Here is a 20877-nt window from a genome sequence, read left to right as displayed (position 1 = left end):
CATCTTTCCACCATCTCACACAACCGCCCCAACGGACCTATCTATTAAAGTAAATGGCTGTCCACTCTCCCCAGTCCCGCAAGCTCGCTGCTTTGAGGTAACCCTGGACTCTGATCTATCCTTCAAACCACATATCCAAGCCCTTTCCTCTTCCTGTCAACCCCAACTCAAGAATATTTCACAGATCCGTAAATTCCTTAATCAAGAATCTGCAAAAACACTAGTCCATGCCCTCATCATCTCCCACCTCGACTAATGCAACCTCCTGCTCTGTGGCCTCCCTTCTACCACTCTCGCACCCCTCCAATCTATCCTAAACTCTACTGCCCGACTAATCCACCTGTCCCCCCACTATTCTCCGTCTTCTATCAGGGTCCTCTCTCCTCCTGTACCAGTCACTGTCACGTTTTGTTCACCATTATTGTAATTGTTTTGATTATGTATACCCCTTTTTCACATGTAAAGTGCCATGGAATAAATGGCGCTATAATAAATAAATAATATTAATAGATAATAGATATATGTAGATAGACAGACAGATCATTCTCACCTGCTTCTTGTAACAAATTCAATAGCTTTTTCGGTCTTCATTCCGGTTTTTGTTGGCTGTAATATTGGACAGAGAACATCGGACCGCTCAGTGTCAGCCAAAGAAAATGTCAAATTTAATTGGCACAGGAAGAAAATGCCATCGCCAATGACACACAGGATCCTTACTAAAACATGACCTTTAAAGGATCGGCTAACTATCACCACATGGAAAAAGGAGTTTGGTACCATAAAAGTTATGTCTGTATTGTGAGTGAACTGAGCACAAAGTCTCATTTTGGGAAACTATCATTGTGCCCTCCATTACAGCTTTCAAAGAGGGTTGTCATCCAGGTTTCCCATACACGAGATTGGCAAATGTAGGGGTCCCAGACGTGGGAATACGGATAAAAAGTAGCAGCGAAAAGTCATATCCAGGCTTGCTAAACATCACACTTGACTGCAGGACTCCTCAGGGGACCGGGACCACCTACATGACTCTTAACAGATTAGTTAGTTTGCTGTGTAGCCTCACCACCCCCTCTTATCCCTGGTCCCATCTCTTTAGTAGATATCATCCAGTAATTTGGAAAAGTAGTAATGGTGACTTACCTCCACAACGATGACTTCTACAGACACATTGGGAGGAAGAGGCAGCTCGGGCCGAAAATGACGGGCGAGGGCAACAAGCAGATGTAATGTGGCAAGGAGGTCTTTGCTGTGAATCGCTGGAAGAAAGAAATATACGTCGATCACCTGTACACCTGCTTGGGGGGGGGTAATAATCCTCTTATAATGCACCAGGTCTAGGGCACGGATGTCAAACTCAAACACACAGAGGGCCATAATGAAAAACTTGGACAAAGTCATGGGCCAACCAGTATACAGTCTAATGGTCCCCACAAAGTCCTCCATACAGAATAATGGCCCCACATAGTCCTCCATACAGAATAATGGCCCCACATAGTCCTCCATACAGAATAATGAGCCCCACATAGTCCTCCATACCGAATAATGGGCCCCACATAGTCCACCATACAGAATAATGGTCCCCACATAGTCCACCATACAGAATAATGGTCCCCACATAGTCCACCATACATAATAATGGTCCCCACATAGTCCACCATACAGAATAATGGGCCCCACATAGTCCACCATACAGAATAATGGGCCCCACATAGTCCACCATACAGAATAATGGGCCCCACATAGTCCACCATACAGAATAATGGGCCCCACATAGTCCACCATACAGAATAATGGGCCCCACATAGTCCACCATACAGAATAATGGGCCCCACATAGTCCACCATACAGAATAATGGGCCCCACATAGTCCACCATACAGAATAATGGGTCCCACATAGTCCTCCATACAGAATAATGGGCCCCACATAGTCCTCCATACAGAATAATGGGCCCCACATAAGTGTGGTGGTTCTGGTGTCACAGGCCAAATAAAACCACCCTACTGGCCAGATTTGGTCCATGGGCCAGAGTTTGACTTGCATGGCCTAGAGAGGTATAGATGTAGAAATTTTGTTATTGTAATTCAGAATTCATCAAATGGCTTGTTTACAAGTACCTTAAAGGGGTACTCCATTTTAGACAACCCTACTCATTAGAAAGGTCTCTTTACAATAAGTGATCACAGAATATTCTCTGCTGAAAATCCCAGCGATCAGCTGTAATCAGTAATAAGAGCTGGCTGTAAGTGTATAATTTCCCTGCAGTGCCGCCACTGGAGAAATTAGGTATTACATGCTTCCAATACCAATCAATTGATCTGTGTGATGCCAAACAGGATGGGTCCTCCAGAGCAAAATATGTTCTTTGTAACTGGTTTCCACATTGGCCAAAAGATGAGGGTCCTGGATAGAAGATCCATCTGTATTAACTCAAAATTCCTTAGTAGAGCTGCAGTAACAGATTGGAGTGAAACGCCATAAAAATCTCTGATGATCCCTAAGAGCACTGTCAACCAGAGAACCAGATCGGTGGGAATTTTTGCCCCATAATCACATCTTTTTAAGACCACGCCCCCCAACCCTCTTCTGCGGCGCCACTTTCCGGGAAAATTCCTTGGCGCTGGTAGAGTTGCCAACTCTTCTGGAAGTCCTGAAGGTGCCCCTTTTTTTCTGGGAGTCTCTTGAATGTATTAGGAGAGGTTTTAAGTATGGTTAAAAGTTCAGGTAATTTTTGGATTTAGGAGTTTTTGGATTCTTGGGAACTGCTCCAGCCCAAAACCACCATCTAGTAATAAACCCAAGGAGCTGAAAGCTCCAGTAAGACCAGGGAGGAAACTCAGAGGACTTTTTGCACCTGGGTGCACAAGCCTAAGGCGGGCCACTAGGTTCTTCTGCCCCCATATGAGGAGGCCATTAGAGTTGGAAGGGTCCAGTCATAGATTTTGCACTGGGGTCTCTGGATGAGACAGAGGGAGGTGCGTGTCTTAATATTTGTTTAGCTAGATGGATGATATTTTATTCTTTCTTTCACAATATTTTTGAGCTGAGATTTGCTCAGGGCTGGCGTTGAGGCTGCTTGGTTGTCAGGGAAACTATAATTATCCTCCGCTCTATTGTATAATATCCCATGCTCTTTTTTTTCTGCCCGGTGTGATGCGACGGCGCGGCATTCACATTACTGGGTGAAGTGAGCCATCTGTTGATCTGGATTTTGATCCATCATTCATACGTCTTTCCACAGTTACATGTTCATTTCTTCTAGTCTGGAATTGGCTGTCAACATTTCAGAAAAATGTTTTCCGTCCAACCGGAATCACTCCCAGGAAAAAAGGAAACTTACAAATGAGTTCTGCAGGACCAAGTTCCGGTCACTTGGGGGCAGTTGCAGAGGGCGCAAGTAGCAGGTGGAGCTCTACTCCCCAACACAAGCGACTTGGTTGGAGATGTCTGGATTATGTATAGAATAGGCACACACTGTAGTCATTCTCCACTTAACGGACAATGTCCTGTCGCTCAGGGTCAGTCGCAGAGGGCAAGAGCAGAAAGTGAAGCTCTACTCCCCAACACAAATGACTTGGCCAGAGATGTTTGCATGTGGAGTAGGCATGCACCATAGTCACCACCCAGGTTACTTAAGGGACAACTTCCTGCCACTAAGGGTCAGTTGCAGAGGGCACAAGGAGCAGGTGGAGCTCTACTTCCCAACATAAGCCACTTGAACAGAAATGTCTGCATGTTTAGTAAAGAAAGCACGCATCATAGTTAAGCCCAGGTTATTTAAGGGACAATTTCCTGCCACTCAGGGTCAGTCGCAGAGGGCAAGAGCAGCAGATGGAGTTTTACTTCCCAACACAGGTGACTTTCGTAGAGATGTCTGCATGTTGAGTAAAGTAGGCATGCACCATAGTCAAGGCCCAAGTTACTTAAGGGAGAACTTCCTGTCACTCATGGTCAATCGCAGAGGGCACAAGAAGCAGGTGGAGCTCTAGTCCCCAACTCCAGCGACTTGGGCGGAGATGTCTGCATGAGATATAGAGTAGATACGCACAGTAGTCATGGCCCAGGTTACTAAAGGGACAACTTCCCACCACTCAGGGTCAGTTACAGGGGGCACAAGGAGAAGATGGAGCTCTACTCCCCAACACAAGCCACTTGGGGAGAGATGTCTGCATGAGGGGTAGCATAGGTATGCACTGTAATTATGGCCTAGCTTACTTAAGGGTCAGCTTCTCATTACTCAGGGTCAGTTGTAGAGGGAGCAAGCAGCAGCTGGAGCTCTACACGCAGCACAATACTACAACTTGTAGGACAGGCATACCATGTTACACGGTCTGCCTCCTCAGACTACTACAGAGAGGAGAAAACTGTCTCTGTGACCTTCCAGGCTGAGAGGTTTGAGCTGTCCATGAGGAGGATTAGGGAGTAACGTCCTTGGTAAGAGGTGCCACCTTAGTGTGTCAGGAGTGAGTCAGGAACCATGGAAGAGTAGAGACCCGTGGGTAAATTCACAGTACAAGACCCAACTAACAAATATCCACAATAGGATTCACCATCCATCAAGTGGGTCCCTTACATGCCCTAACAGATGCCCACACCTTTGTCAGGATGTCTCGTTAACAAGTTAGAACCAACATTAACAGGCTGATATAGATAAAAAAAAGGAAGACCCACTATCTTTTATTTGCATTGAGCTGTTTTAAAAAGGACAAAATCAGAGTTTTCTCCAATCCCGGATGTAAGAGCTAGGAGGGTAGCTGTTAATCATAGCCATCTCCAGCAGATAATTATGTAATTTCTTCCTATGACATTCATGTACATGATAATGCGAGAAGGGAGTCCACAAAAAGTGTTTAAAAGTGGAGTACACCTCCCAGCCACCTAATTTTTTTTAAAATAGGTTACAAAGGAGTGGAGCTTCAGCAAATAAGTGTGTCTTCTGAGGTTCAGTGGCTCCTCGTGGGTGTGGCTTAAAAGGCACAATTAATGGGTTTTAAGATGTTAAATAGGTGTCATGGGGCCAAATTTTGACCCTCTTTCCTCTAAGTTATACCCCTAGTCCATCTGCCTCTTTAGATGATGCATATATGTTGCTTACAAGTAGTATACATAGGTGGCCATATAGGTGGCAGTACGAGGAAGCTTCTTCAGGATGCACATTGTCCATCTAAGGTCTGGCTCACTGTTCTCTTCTCTGGAACTGATTTATTTTAAAAAATGGAAAATTGCAAAAATATTTTAAAAAAGTCTAAAACCACAGGGCCCTTGTAATTAGAAATAGTGTAAATGTTCAACAGGATATAACAAGGGCCTGGTGGGAGTCAGAGTGTTTTTTGTTTTTTTTACTTAAGTATCTGCCAATGTATATAATGAAAAGCAAGAAATATACAGAATTTTACCTCCTGGTCTCTGTTTATTGCCGATATCATTTTAATGTACCATTTTTTTCTGGCAGGGACTATCTTGCCATACGTGCGCCAGCAATTAACGCGAGTTTATGTGGGCATCTGCTGGGATCCATAATACTGGGAGTTACTATTAAATATTATTACTGCCATGAAGATTTTTAGTCCCGTAAATGGAGAGTTGTGAAGCTCTAAAGGCGGTAAAATGTCCATTTGAGGTTTCTCATCCATTTACTGCTTTTACCGTTCGTTTCAAGGAAAGAACAAACAGTTCTACCTCCGTAATAACATATTACAGCCGTTTCTCAGCTCTGCTTCCAAGGCAATTTACATAGAAATCAGCCAAGACAGAGCACGCATGTCTTCAAGTCTTCTTTCTTCAGAAATTCAGAAAGTATGAATAGATGACCTATAGTTAAGGCCAGATTATCGATAGACCTGTGTCTATAGTCGGGCTGGGGGGAGAGGCTCCTGCTGGTGAGGGGAGAGGCTCCTGCTGGTGAGGGGAGAGGCTCCTGCTGGTGAGGGGAGAGGCTCCTGCTGGAGAGGGGAGAGGCTCCTGCTGGAGAGGGGAGACGCTCCTGCTGGAGAGGGGAGAGGTTCCTGCTGGAGAGGGGAGAGGCTCCTGCTGGTGAGGGGAGAGGCTCCTGCTGGAGAGGGGAGAGGCTCCTGCTGGAGAGGGGAGAGGCTCCTGCTGGTGAGGGGAGAGGCTCCTGCTGGAGAGGGGAGAGGCTCCTGCTGGAGAGGGGAAGAGCTCCTGCTGGAGAGGGGAGAGGTTCCTGCTGGAGAGAGGAGAGGTTCCTGCTGGAGAGGGGAGAGGTTCCTGCTGGAGAGCGGAGAGGTTCCTGCTGGTGAGGGGAGGGGCTCCTGCTGGAGAGGGGAGAGGCTCCTGCTGGAGAGGGGAGAGGCTCCTGCTGGAGAGGGGAAGAGCTCCTGCTGGAGAGGGGAGGGGCTCCTGCTGGAGAGGGGAGAGGCTCCTGCTGGTGAGGGGAGAGGCTCCTGCTGGTGAGAGGAGAGGTTCCTGCTGGTGAGAGGAGAGGTTCCTGCTGCTGAGGGGAAGAGCTCCTGCTGATGAGGGGAGAGGCTCCTGCTGGAGAGGGGAGAGGCTCCTGCTGGAGAGGGGAGAGGCTCCTGCTGGTGAGAGGAGAGGCTCCTGCTGGTGAGAGGAGAGGTTCCTGCTGGTGAGGGGAAGAGCTCCTGCTGGTGAGGGGAGAGGCTCCTACTGATGAGGGGAGAGGCTCCTGATGATGAGGGGAGAGGCTCCTGATGATGAGGGGAGAGGCTCCTGCTGGAGAGGGGAGGGGCTCCTGCTGGAGAGGGGAGGGGCTCCTGCTGATGAGGGGTGAGGCTCCTGATGATGAGGGGAGAGGCTCCTGCTGGAGAGGGGAGAGGCTCCTGCTGGAGAGGGGAGGGGCTCCTGCTGGAGAGGGGAGGGGCTCCTGCTGTAGAGGGAAAGAGCTCCTGCTGGAGAGGGGAAGAGCTCCTGCTGGAGAGGGGAAGAGCTCCTGCTGGAGAGGGGGAAGAGCTCCTGCTGGAGAGGGGAAGAGCTCCTGCTGGAGAGGGGAAGAGCTCCTGCTGGAGAAGGGAGGGGCTCCTGCTGGAGAGGGGAGAGGCTCCTGCTGGTGAGGGGAGAGGCTCCTGCTGGTGAGAGGAGAGGTTCCTGTTGGTGAGAGGAGAGGTTCCTGCTGCTGAGGGGAAGAGCTCCTGCTGGTGAAGGGAGAGGCTCCTGCTGGTGAGGGGAGAGGCTCCTGCTGGAGAAGGGAGGGGCTCCTGCTGGAGAGGGGAGAGGCTCCTGCTGGAGAGGGGAGAGGCTCCTGCTGGTGAGAGGAGAGGCTCCTGCTGGTGAGAGGAGAGGTTCCTGCTGGTGAGGGGAAGAGCTCCTGCTGGTGAGGGGAGAGGCTCCTGCTGATGAGGGAAGAGGCTCCTGATGATGAGGGGAGAGGCTCCTGATGATGAGGGGAGAGGCTCCTGCTGGAGAGGGGAGGGGCTCCTGCTGGAGAGGGGAGGGGCTCCTGCTGATGAGGGGAGGGGCTCCTGCTGATGAGGGGAGAGGCTCCTGATGATGAGGGGAGAGGTTCCTGATGATGAGGGGAGAGGCTCCTGATGATGAGGGGAGGGGCTCCTGCTGGAGAGGGGAGGGGCTCCTGCTGATAAGGGGAGAGGCTCCTGCTGATGAGGGGAGAGGCTCCTGCTAAAGGCCAAATTTGCATACAAATGCAATTAACATGTGTATCTATATGTAAATTATGAGCATTAATTCATACTTGCTAACCATGTACTACAAAGATTCGGAAGAGTTATCCATATTCGGAAGGCGGCAAATTTTAGCCAGACATAACCACTTTTTTTAAGCCACACCCATTACACGCCTCTCCTGGTTTCCCTTGAATGAAGACACCTCCCAAAATAGCGGGTAAGACAGGTCACATGATATTTTCTGACTTCTCTAAAAGTTTAGGAAGTCTCCCCTTATTGTTCCAGGAGTGCTATGGGAGTGACAGGAGCACACTCCGGTAGAACTATAGATGTTGCAAGAGCAGACAAATATTTTAAAGGGGTTTTCCAGAACTTCTGATATTGATGGTCTATCTGATGCTTTCATCGATGATTCAGACGACAGCAGTCTCGGCCACCTCTCCCTTAGTTTCAGCCAAGCGTTCTTCTGTTCTCTACTAGAAAGCCGCCGACAGACATTACTGCCGGCGGCTTATCTCCGGGAGACCAAAGAGATTGGCAGTCCTAAATTGGACATCCCGATCGACATCTCCCCCGATGATCAGTTGGCCGATGGAGTGTCGGCCAAAGCTGTTGATATCCACAGGTTCAGCCGACAGTCTAATGTGTACAAGGGCCTTAAGGTGCCAGGAAGTCCGTTCTTACAGGCTCCTAATGCCTACAGTCAGCCATATTTACTGCCATGTGGCTGCTTTTTCTGTCACTTGGTCACCAATACAATCCTCCATTCCTGGTAACTGTGACAAAAATGTATTTGTCCATCAGGTATGTGTCATACAGACAAGCATCCTCAACGAGGTTCTTTAACATACTTACATGGAAGTGTAGGGTAATACTTCCATAAGTGGAGCAGGCAGTAGCTAACTTCTTCTCCAATTTGCATTTCAATGGAAATCAATATAAATGACTGCATAAAAAAGAAAGCAATTTTTTGATTGATACCTACAGCTCACATCCCACTTCGGGTGGTTTTCTTCCAGCTGCAGACTTGAGGACACAGCTTCCAGTATCACGCCGACCTTCCGTTTCTGGTTTACAGCAGTTAACGTGATTTCTTCCACTTCTATCTTGATGTTTGCAATTTTTTCTGCGAGAAGGAGATATAGATTGTCAGATTTCCTATTTGCTTCATCGGCATGAGATGGGCCATATCTGGTAATTGCAGCTCACCTTTATTATGAGGCTGAGTCGCAATACCAGACACAACCCAAGGACCAGAGTGGCGCTGTTTGTGAGAAAATCCTTACAGATCCAAATTTTTTGGCATAAAATATGCTATAAATGTATTCTGCTGAAGTATCCTTTGAAAGGGGCCACCCTGTTCAAAAAAAAAAAAAACATGGCTGCTTTCCTCCAGAAACAGCGCCACACCATGGGTTGTGTCTGGTATTGCAGGTCAGCTCAAGTAAAGTAAATGGGGATAAGCTTCAATACCATATACAACCCTTTAATTAGGGTGGCGCTGTTTTTTTTTAAAAGAGAGCAGCCATTGGGAAATTTGGGGTAGGTCCTAACTAGGTGGGGACAATAAATTGCGCAAAGGGGGGGGGAGTTGGGATATCTCATACCGCACAGTGGCACCATAAAAAGGTCCCGGGCACCTTAAACAGTGGCTTTCATCTCCTTCATTTAGAGGATAGGCAAAAAAATGATTAAAGAATGTTAAATAAAGGGGGGTAGTCATATGAGGGAGTAACTAATGGGGTAGTGAAGGGTCATTGCTGCTTGGGAGGATTGGAGGGGGTTATTTCAGCAAAATTGGTGTGGGAGGGGGGTTGCATCATGGGGATGGTACCCACAAATTGTGATTTCCATTGGGTTTTGATCTGGTGAAGTTTTGAGGCTCTTCAAGGGTGGGGTCCCTGGTGGGGTCAGTAGTAGCGGCTGGGGGTAATGACGGGAATTTGTGGTGGTGAATTACTAGGCAAGGCCGCCATGACCAGTTTGATCCAAGAGGAGTGTCTTGGTCTTATTTTATTGAGGAAAGGGTAAGGGGAACATCGGAAAAATGTATCCAGCTTACTGTAAGATGTAGGAGTGTGGTCTAGCGGTTAGCCCTGCTCCCTTGTTACACAGAATTTCTGAGTTTCAACCCTACAGAAGAACCATCTTTACATGTATGTTCCTTTCATGATACCCAAACTGGTCCTCCCTCTAGTGCCTCCCTAGACCTCAATCAAAAGACCTCCAATTCACCAAACCAGTTCCCTGCTCTGCACTAATGAGAAGCAAAATACCCGAAACAGCAACCTGGAAATAAGAGTCTTCCTTTTGATTTGGCCAAGCATGCTTAGTCACATTGCAATACTCCAATAGGCGACCCTAAAGAGTTAGCTTTTTTCCTCCTGGAGGAGAGTTAATTTGCATATCTATTTCCCAGGGAGCATTGCCTGGCTTATAACTCTCCATAAGGAGAAACAGTGTTTCCCTAGACTTCCTTTGTTGGTGGTATGAGTTTCTTTCAACTTCTCCGGTTTCCCAAAAACAGATCACTTCAATTTCTTTCTGAAAAATCGGCAGCATAGAAAAATTAAATAGTGAGCCACACTGGCAACAAGGACGTCTGTGTATAGTGTTACAGTTTAGGAGCACAATTCATTACTGCATTTGCGCCTATTTTAATTTTCCAGCTTTTGGTGTTTTTTGCCTGTTTTTGATTTCCACCAAAAAATTTAAATTTGTGCCTTTTTTTAAGTATATTTTATGTGTTCGCTTGTTTTTTGGTTTTCTTTATGCTCGCCACTTTTGGTTTTCCAAATCACTAAAATTTTAAAAAGGCATAAAAACAAGATAAAAGACAAAAATAAAGAGCATTTTTTTTAGATTGCGCAAAATTTTTGAACCATATCGAAGAATTTGGAGCAAAAAAAAGACAAAGAATACAAAACAAAAAAAAAAAGAAAGCTACCTTCATGAATCGGATTCCTTAGTCTTTAAGGGTTATATAAAAGTGTACGGGAGAGAGGGAGGGAGGTAAAATATTTCTTTTGTTCAGATCTTCCCAGGCGCCAGATAGACGATAGAATTAAAAATGAAGATTTCGCTGGAAGAAAAGCCCAACGTAGAGCGTGTTTGACACAAAGCGAGCGCACTTAGCATTCTACATGGTAAACAACTTGGAAATCGCAATCACAGCCAACTCCTTCACTTAATCTATATCAACAGCTTGAGCACTTGATTGCTGGCAGACAATAAGACGGTGTAAAAATATCTTACGTAAAAGGTGATGGAGAATTAAACCATCAAAGAGGTCCTCTTCCAGGCTCTTCACCACGATATGTTCCTGCTGTAACTCATTGTTGATCCAGTCGATCAGGAACTGACGAGTAGAAGAAGACGACAGTCAATCTAAGTCAACGGGCAGAGTGATCTTCAGACCTGTCGCACTGCATTAGATCTACATATATAACAGTTGTCTACTTTGCCAGAAAGTCTCTTGAATTTTTAGCAGAGTGGGAAACATCTTCTGCAAAGTTTGGGGCCCGGATAATATATTTTTACTGCTTTCAGACTATATGTTCTTATGAAGTGAACATTCCCTCTAAATTTTATCATTTGAAGGAACTTGTCGCTAACAATAAATATGTAATTTTTTTTTACCTGGTGTAAAAGCCGCTGTTCTCATGAATCCGGTGATGTTCTTCTTTTGTTCCTACGCCTTTCCGTTGCTGAGATATGGCCTCATCTTCCTTGTATGTAAATCAAGTAATTTTTAGCCAACGAGGCGTGTTCCTCAAGATGACGCCCACTTGCCTTAAAAAAAATAGTTGATTTCTATACAGGGAAGAAGTGGCCATATCTTGGAAACGGAAAGGCGCAGGAACAAAAGAAAAACATCGCCGGTTTCAGGAGAACAGCGGCTTTTACACCAGGTAAAAAAATGACATTTATGGCAGCTGACAGGTCATCTTTAATGAGGTTATCCAATGAAAACATTCACCGCTTAATCACGGGATAGGTGATAAATGTATGATCAGTGAGATTACAACTACTGGGACCTTCAGTGACCCCGAGAATAGGGGCCCCCATGTCTCTGTGGGAATAGAGAATTAATGGGAATATGGGACCATCACTTTATTCACTTTTATGGGAGTTGTTGGGCACATGTGTGACCACCCTTCATATAGACAGTGAATGGAGCTGTGGCCATGGCAGATAAGTGGATCAATTGGGGTTCTAACTGCTCTGTGAATAAGTGATTAATATTGTTGGTGGGATAGTCCTCTATATTCCCACCCTATAAAAAAGTGATGACATAACTTTTGGATATGTTAGGGAATGACCTGTGGAGGTCCGCTCATTCAAAAACTCTGACCCCTTCACAGTCTTTTTCTACAACACGGCACTTTAGCAGGAGGATGGCAACACATCTCCATTCAAGTGAACAAAGCCGGCTGCAATTCCATATACAACCAGGTTTGTCAGGGGCACTGTTGTGTTGACGCCTGAGCGTCAAAAAAGCTAACTCTTTAGGGTCGCCTATTGGAGTACTGCAATGTGACTAAGCATGCTTGGCCAAATCAAAAGGAAGACTCTTATTTCCAGGTTGCTGTTTTGGTTTTTTTGCTTCTCATTAGTGCAGAGCAGGGAACTGGTTTGGTGGATTAGAGGTCTTTTGATTGAGGTCTAGTAGCAAAGTTTACTTTCCTGCATCTGGTAGAAAGTAAAGGAGCTATGGCATTCCACACAAGTTGTCATGGGGGTCCTAGAAGTTGGACCTACCAATCCCATATTGATGTTATACCCTAGTAATATGTCATCACACTCCTCCCGATTCTTTACATTCTAATATATCAGATAATAAAGCCCAGAGAGGGAGCGCAATCAGAGCTGAATGTGATAGCCGTTATGGCAGAAGGTCACATTGAAGAGGTTGTTCCCCGCCATCATGAGGATATGAAAGGTCAATCGCTTCTTAACATTCCGGATTCATTTCTTAAAATCTCTATTGTCCAAATTCTGATTAAGCCACAGAACAGAAGTCTGGATAACGATACGTAGATTATAACATGGATTTTCAGCCTTGCGATCGCGCAAAAATTGCAATCCAAAAAGCGTTGTTCGAAATCACATCTTTATCACAGAGCCTGAATGAATATGTGGCGTGCCCCTGGAATTACGTGACGGACCTGCAGTGACAGTGTGCCACCATATGGTGCCTCATGGATTGTGTGGCAAGCATATAGGCATATCCATCACTGGTGCCAACTTGGATTTGTCCGGACTACATCTTCAGCCCAGGCTGCTATCAATTATCCGACTGTCTATCCTGAGAAAAGCTATATAGGTAACAAAGGTGTAAGCTCTGAACCTATGTGCTTCGCCAAAGAAAGACAAGCTGTCCCCAATCAATAAAATAGGGGATCACTTGATGATTGCTGAAGTTCCAGAGATTCTGAGATTGAGGCTTGAGCTGAGATGTGCATGCTCGACCTCCGCCCCATTCATTGTCAACGGTAGTTCCGAAAAAAGCGGAGTTCAGCACTCGGCTTTCTCCGTCACTCCCATAGACAAGGAATGGAGCATAGATTGGGCATGCGCACCTATGCTCTTTTCAAGACTGGGCTTCAGAGCCTCAATCTCAGGTTCTCTGGAGCCTCAGTGATCGAATCTCATCTTTATGGCCAGTTTTAGACTCTGTGTATCAGGCTGTGCCAACCTAATTCCAGCCTCCTGGAACTGGTCTGTGCCTTGCGGCCAATACTCAGTGTAATACTACGTCCCCTGGTCCAACCAATAGGGTGCGGTAACAACTGAGTTCAATGAGCCACTGCTCCTCCTAGTGGTTCTCTAAAATAACCGTTATTTAAATTGGGGAGGAGCTTAAATAAATCCAAAATTGGCAGGTCTGTGTGTTTTGCAGTCGATTTTAAATAGTTACTAGTTCAGACTTAAATGTCTCAAGTATGAAAAATATCATATAAGCTGTGATTCAAATACTGAATATTCAATTTGTGACATTTTCTTTAGAGTATCGCATCTGGTAAGAAGTCCTGAATAAATAAATATACAAAATAAGTATATGTAACAAATACATGCATAAAATACACAACCTACCGTTTTCAGCTCCAGAAGCTTTGCATCATTCTCCGAGTTGGGCTGCAAAATCTTTCGCGCTTCACCTGCACGAAGATGACATTTTAATGACTGTGATCCACATGTCTACCTAGGTAAATCTAGGCTCATTTTACTAAAGGTTCCTTTACACAAACTAATAAGTACTCGCCAAAATTTTCCAGCCTCCTTAACATCCTCATCATATAACAAATCATTTCATTGGCCAAACCCTCTTTAATGTTTCCAAGCTCCACCCACTAGACTTGATCACAAATAGACACGCCCCTTGAACGTTTTGTACTTATTTTAGAGTCTCGTTGAGCTGCTTTTTGGTAAATTAAGTATAAAAAGTGGATAAATTGATCATTTATATATTGTCAATTAAAACTGACTGTGATCCATAAAACAGTGATGGGTGCCCCTTGAATATTACCTATGGGTGCTTCATCAAAAATAGTTTCCTGGTAGCCTCCATATTGGTTTACTGAGTCCATTTGGTCTATGGAAGAAGAATCGGTTAGAATCATCTCTACTGCAATCCTTTTCAAGCCACATTTAAAAGGGGTCAGATATTGAAAATGAGTGCAGCCTTTAAAATCAGTGGCCCAATTGGCCTAGTTTTTGGCTCAGAGAGTGTCTATAGGATATCCAGTCATTTTACACACCCATTCAGTTCCGGACAGGACAGTTAAGAAGAAGTACAAGTTTTGAGGGGTTCTATTAGAGGGAAGAAATAGAGTGAGGGTGGGGGGTCAGTGACATGGGATATAAATGATGGTTGAGGCTCTGTTGAGCAATGGGGCACTCAAAGTGGTAGGGTACAAAATGTGGCTGGAGTTCTGTAGGGTACAGGGGATAGAAAGTGACAAGGGCCCTATGATGTATCGGTCAATTTCTTTTCTGTATGGGAGCCTATTTGGGACCCATCCTAGTATATATAGCCCAGGATAAGGGACATATATACCAGGATGGGGCACAAGATGGGGGATATATATACCAGGATGGGTCCCAGGATAACGGACATATATACCAGGATGGGGGATATACCAGGATGGGCACAAGATGGGGGATATATATACCAGGATGGGTCCCAGGATAACGGACATATATACCAGGATGGGGGATATATATACCAGGATGGGGCACAGGATGGGGGATATACAGTGGGTGTGAAAAGTATTCAGACCCCTTTCAATTTTTCACTCTTTGTTTCATTGCAGCCATTTGGTAAATTCTAAAAAGTTCATTTTTTTCTCATTAAAGTCCACTCTGTCCCCATCTTGACTGAAAAAAAAAACAGAAATGTAGAAATTTTTGCAAATTTATTAAAAAAGAAAAACTGAAATATCACATGGTCATAAGTCTTCAGACCCTTTGCTCAGTATTGAGTAGAAGCCCCCTTTTGAGCTAGTACAGCCATGAGTCTTCTTGGGAATGATGCAACAAGTTTTTCACACCTGGATTTGGGGATCCTCTGCCATTCTTCCTTGCAGATCCTCTCCAGTTCCGTCAGGTTGGATGGTTAAAGTTGGTGGACAGACATTTTCAGGTCTCTTCAGAGATGCTCAATTGGGTTTAGGTCAGGGCTCTGGCTGGGTCAGTCAAGAATGGTCACAGAGTTGTTCTGAAGCCACTCCTTTGTTATTTTAGCTGTGTACTTAGGGTCATTGTCTTGTTGGAAGGTGAACCTTTGGCCAAGTCTGAGGTCCAGAGCACTCTGGAAGAGGTTTTCATCCAGGATATTTCTGTACTTGGCCACATTCATGTTTCCTTCAATTGCAACCAGTCGTCCTGTCCCTGCAACTGAAAAGCACCCCCATAACATGATGCTGCCACCACGTTTCACTGTTGGGATTGTATTGGGTAGATGATGAGCAGTGCCTGGTTTTCTTCACACATACAGCTTAGAATTATCACCAAAAAGTTCTCTCTTCATCTCTTCAGACCAGAGAATCTTATTTCTCATAGTCTGGGAGTCCTTCATGTGTTTTTGAGCAAACTCTCTGCGGGCTTTCATATGTCTTGCACTGAGGAGGCTTCCGTCGGGCCACTCTGCCATAAAGGCCCGACTGGTGGAGGGCTGAAGTGATGGTTGACTTTGTGGAACTTTCTCCCATCCCCCTACTGCATCTCTAGAGCTCAGCCACAGTGATCTTGGGGTTCTTCTTTACCTCTCTCACCAAGGCTCTTCTCCCACGATTGCTCAGTTTGGCTGGACGGCCAGGTCTAGGAAGACTTCTGGTGGTCCCAAACTTCTTCCATTTAAGGATTATGGAGGCCACTGTGCTCTTAGGAACCTTGAATAAGGCATAAATTCTTTTGTAACCTTGGCCAGATCTGTGCCTTGCCACAATTCTGTCTCTGAGCTCCTTGGGCAGTTCCTTTTGAGCTCATGATTCTCATTTGGTCTGACATGCACTGTGAGCTGTGAGGTCTTATATAGACAGGTGTGTGCCTTTCCAAATCAAGTCCTATCAGTTTAATTAAACACAGCTGGACTCCAATGAAGGAGTAGAACCATCTCAAGGAAGATCACAAGGAAATGGACAGCATGTGACTTAAATATGAGTGTCTGAGCAAAGGGCCTGAATACTTATGACCATGTGACTTATATACACAGTACAGACCAAAAGCTTGGACACACCTTCTCATTTAAAGATTTTTCTGTATTTTCATGACTATTAAAATTGTACATTCACGCTGAAGGCATCAAAACTATGAATTAACACATGTGGAATTATATACTTAACAAAAAAGTGTGAAACAACTGAAAATATGTCTTATATTCTAGGTTCTTCAAAGTAGCCACCTTTTGCTTTGATGACTGCTTTGCACACTCTTGGCATTCTCTTGATGAGCTTCAAGAGGTAGTCACCGGAAATGGTCTTCCAACAATCTTGAAGGAGTTCCCAGAGATGCTTAGCACTTGTTGGCCCTTTTGCCTTCACTCTGCGGTCCAGCTCACCCCAAACCATCTCGATTGGGTTCAGGTCTGGTGATTGTGGAGGCCAGGTCATCTTGAGAAGCACCCCATCACTCTCCTTCTTGGTCATGTGGCGCCCCTGAGGGTTCAGTCGCCACAGAGGTACTGCACCTCACCCAGAGGTGTGGTGTCTCTCTTCTCTCAGGTAAGGAGGGAGTGCTGCACGAAACCCCAAACACCTGCATCCAACACTACACTGCTCCAGGCCGGCTGGAGGGACAACATGCAGAGCGCAGCTGCTGAGCAGTGACCCTGGCTGGAATGGGGGGAACCCAAAGGTTGGGGGAACCAGTAGTGGGTGTGGGTGGAGGAAGTAGTTAGAGGGAGCACTTTGGTAGGAGTATAAAATAGGGAAGCCATCTTAGGGTGGCAGATCAGTAGTTGAGTAGAGGAGAGCAGTTCAGAGGAACAGCTCGGGACAGTTCAGAAGAACAGTCCGGGAGCAGAGTCTCATTAGGAGCTCTGCTCCACAAGAAGGGCCAGGTCTGGAGGCCCAGGAGGGGAGCAGGGAGTAGGCTCCATTCTAGGAAAGGATCCCAGGGGGTACGGCGCGTGCAGGACGGCACCCGTACGCCCCGCATCTGTCAGAAGACAGAGGGATCATAGCCGCATTCTAGTCCCCTGAGGGTCAAGCAAGTCTGTGTAACTCCGATGGACAGGAGGGACTTCAGAGCACCCGAACAGGATTCAGAGTGGGCAGCGCAGAGCAGGAGGGAGAAAGACCAGTGTGAAGACAGTCAAAAGAGGAACACGAGAAAGTGGGGTTCTGCCAGGTATTCCCAAGCTGCCTGAGGAAGGATTGAACCCCTGCCTGGTGAACGCAGCACGACGCGGGAGGCTTTCACCTGTACAGTGCACCTGTGGAACTAAAGAACTGTGAGTAAAGACACGGATGACTGCACTGCACCGCTTCTGTCCAATTATTTCATCAGTGCCACTGTTCCCCCTGCACTACAACGCCCAGCGCAACCCACGCTCTCTCACTTCACTGCCCTGAGGCCTGCTCCACCTGTGGGGAGCCGTCCCATCACAAGCTGCCCTAACATCTGCCTCGGAGGACTGTTGCAGCGCTGGTGATCCTCACCAGACACCACAGGTGGCGTCACGAACACTTAAATCCCCTGTACCTAATATTCCCCTTTTGAGTGACTGCCCTGGGCCACGGACCAGGCCAGCCACCGTGATAACCCCCGGCAACCAGAGGCTCGGATGCCGAGTACCCCACGACCCTGGGGGCGCATCAGTCAAATAGCCCTTACACAGCCTGGAGGTGTGTTTGGGGTCATTGTCCTGTTGAAAAATAAATGATGGTCCAACTAAATGCAAACCGGATGGAATAGCATGCCGCTGCAAGATGCTGTGGTAGCCATGCTGGTTCAGTATGCCTTCAATTTTGAATAAATCCCCAACAGTGTCACCAGCAAAGCCCCCCCACCCCATCACACCTCCTCCTCCATGCTTCACGGTGGGAACCAGGCATGTAGGGTCCATCCGTTCACCTTTTCTGCGTCGCACAAAGACACGGTGGTTGGAACCAAAGATCTCAAATTTGGACTCATCAGACCAAAGCACAGATTTCCACTGGTCTAATGTCCATTCCTTGTGTTTCATAGTCATGAAAATACAGAAAAATCTTTAAATGAGGAGTGTCCAAACTTTTGGTTTGTAATATATATATATAAAAATCAGGATGGGGGAAATATATACTAGGATGGGGCCAGGATGGGAAACCTATAAACCAGGAAGGAGTCCAAAATGGAGAGACATTACTACATAATGGGGGAGGGGGTGCAACTTTTATATCCTTATAGGATTTAGATCGCTGCAACAAAGCCCCATACATCTGACCAACATGCAGGGGTGGGGAGGGGCAGATCCAAATTTTGTACCGGGGCCCATCGGACTCTAGTTACACGACTGCCTTTACTTTATCGTCATCTATTTTTGGATGAAAACTTTGTGCGAATGTCTTACCTCACCAGCCAAGACGTTGTACAATAATCTCAGGTGGAAATCTTGAGACAGCTGCTACGTTCACACCGGAGACCAAACAGCTAATATACTGCTGCAATGTCTAGGAAATAAAAATGTGACCCGAATAAAAGCTGCAAGCCGTCACTTCCTCTTCCTGTGCGACAAGTGACAGTGAAGAAAATTGTGTTTACGGCAAGAACACAAACTTCCCCATTCGGCTGTAAATGAGAAGTAAAAATCTGACCGTGATGCAAAATCAAAAGAAAAATAACCAAAAAATAAAAGTGAAAATTCTTTTAATCTGATATCAATTTAAAAAGTTGTATTATCAATTATTCCAGATTATCAAATTAGTTATATAGAAGGAAGGAGAAAATCCAGAAGAACCAGCAGGGTCATCATTCTAGCACATGTTATGGTCTTGATTTAGTCTTCTGGATTTGGGAAATTCCAGATTATATTGCAGATCCGTGCTGGTAACAAATGTTGGATTATCAGACTTTTCAGGATAGGTCATCAATGTCAGATCTGACACCACTACGATCTGCTGGTACCAGGAGCCACAGAGCAAGAACACAGCGTCGTACACTGTGTAGTGGCCGCTCTCGTGTACTGCAGCTCAGATTACATTCACTTTAATAGGAGCATTACGACTCTGTACAACTTCTACTTTAGCGTTCTGGCTCTGTTTCAACTTGTACTTTCCGGCAGCCGCAGGCACTGGTAACAGCTGATCGGCATCAGCCCCGTGGGGGGCCCACTCTGTCCAGGTTTCAGTTTACATCTTCAATCGTAACCATACGGAGCGGGCTCAAGAGCTGAGCCTGCTGAATACAACGCATGCTGTCAGAAGCCGCTGCTCTGCCTTACTGATAAAAGTTTATCAATTCTTTCTGGCTCTGGCGTCGGCTGAACCCCGTCCGGCTCGCAGTTCTCCCTCTGCCCACGCCCAGCACCATGAGTCTCTGCAGGAAGTGACAGCCAGTCCCACGTATCTCCTCCGCTCACGACCCAGGTACGGATCCCTGGCCAGATATCCTCAGGGCTCCTGTGGCACTTTACCGCTGACGTGCATCTCGTTGGTCTGTATCTGTGGCAGCTGATCCTTGACTATTGACCGGCGGCGGCGTGGCTGGGAACTTTGGTCTTCGGTGCTTGACCGATGTCTGGGTCCCGCTTGTACACACAACTGTGGACAACCATCACGGCTCTTCTCTTGGCGCTAAAACCACTTCGGCTTTGGCATGCCGGCTTTTTAGATCCAGGGCTAGCTTCATTGACGTCACCTGACCTGGAGCTCTGATTGTCTCCGTTCCCCCCTGCAACTTCTCTCTTCTGGCTCAGTTCCGTTCTTGTCTGGATACCACACAGTATTGCAGCGTTTTATCTCTGGTGGTCCATTCTCCTACAGTACAACTATGACTGAGCTTCATAGGAGAAAGCGCAGTGTATTATAAAATTATCTATTATAGTATCGCAGCGTATTAAGCAAGTGATCAAAAAAAAGTTTACATCCCCTATGACAGGGACGTCAAACTCAAACACACCGAGGTCCAAAATGAAAATGAGGGCCAACCAGTATACAATATAATAATAATTTGGTATCGCCATGTACATAATTGCTCAAACTGATAAAAGTTTAAAAAAATAATAAAAAAGGGACTAGAGAGTTGTATGTGTGGCACCCTGCTACTCACAGGTACCACAGGACCCAAAAGGGTGCATGGATGGACTTCTCCACAAGAGGCCCTCAGTACACACAGACACCTCCACCCTTCCACCTCATACCACCAGAGGGAGCCCTGTTAGGGATATATATACTAGAGGGTGGAGTTAGGTAGGCAGAGTGTGCTGACACTTTAGAGCAGGGAAGAAGCTGCACGTTGGCTGCTGTACTGAGGGCAAGTTAAGGCCTAAAGCACGTGCTGAAGGCTGAGGGCCTAGAGCGTGGCCGGAGACAAGGAGAGGAGAGAGAAGTGTTGGGGGGCAGAGGAGCATCTTAGGCTCACCCCAGAACACAAGCGGAACACCGGGTCCGCGCCTACAGGGTCCTCTACGCCCAGTAGGAATAACCGGTATACCAAGGGGATTCTAGACCCCTGGTCAACCTGAAGCTGCAACCTTCCAAAGAACTAGGAACCACGAAGGCCCCAGCGTCCAGGGATAGTGGTAGCCAGAGGAAAGTTCTTATCACCAAGCAGACAGATGAGAGAGTGAGAAAGAGTAC

The 20877-nt window shown here is 46.3% G+C and overlaps 1 protein-coding gene across 2 annotated transcripts in view; it reads right to left on the bottom strand.

Moving 5' to 3' along the window:
• PARVG (parvin gamma) overlaps nucleotides 1-18817 on the bottom strand; it is a 44022-nt gene extending 25205 nt beyond the window's left edge. For both annotated transcript variants that reach the window (XM_073649334.1, XM_073649335.1), the window contains exons 1-7: nucleotides 18651-18817; nucleotides 14127-14192; nucleotides 13694-13758; nucleotides 10853-10955; nucleotides 8583-8723; nucleotides 1141-1256; nucleotides 551-606 (exon numbers count right to left, since the gene is read on the bottom strand). In XM_073649334.1, the coding sequence (XP_073505435.1) occupies nucleotides 551-606; nucleotides 1141-1256; nucleotides 8583-8723; nucleotides 10853-10955; nucleotides 13694-13758; nucleotides 14127-14187 (542 nt within the window). In that variant the 5' untranslated portion in view covers nucleotides 14188-14192; nucleotides 18651-18817. The remainder of the gene's footprint in view (nucleotides 1-550; nucleotides 607-1140; nucleotides 1257-8582; nucleotides 8724-10852; nucleotides 10956-13693; nucleotides 13759-14126; nucleotides 14193-18650) is intronic.
• Between the last annotated feature and the right edge of the window lie 2060 nt (nucleotides 18818-20877).

This window comes from Phyllobates terribilis, unplaced genomic scaffold, assembly GCF_046119375.1.
Source record: "Phyllobates terribilis strain yellow unplaced genomic scaffold, ASM4611937v1 Scaffold_10__3_contigs__length_209671492, whole genome shotgun sequence".
NCBI classification, from domain to species: Eukaryota; Metazoa; Chordata; class Amphibia; order Anura; family Dendrobatidae; genus Phyllobates; species Phyllobates terribilis.
Note: the sequence above shows the minus strand (reverse complement) of the source record. Positions and strands in the feature narration are given on the sequence as shown.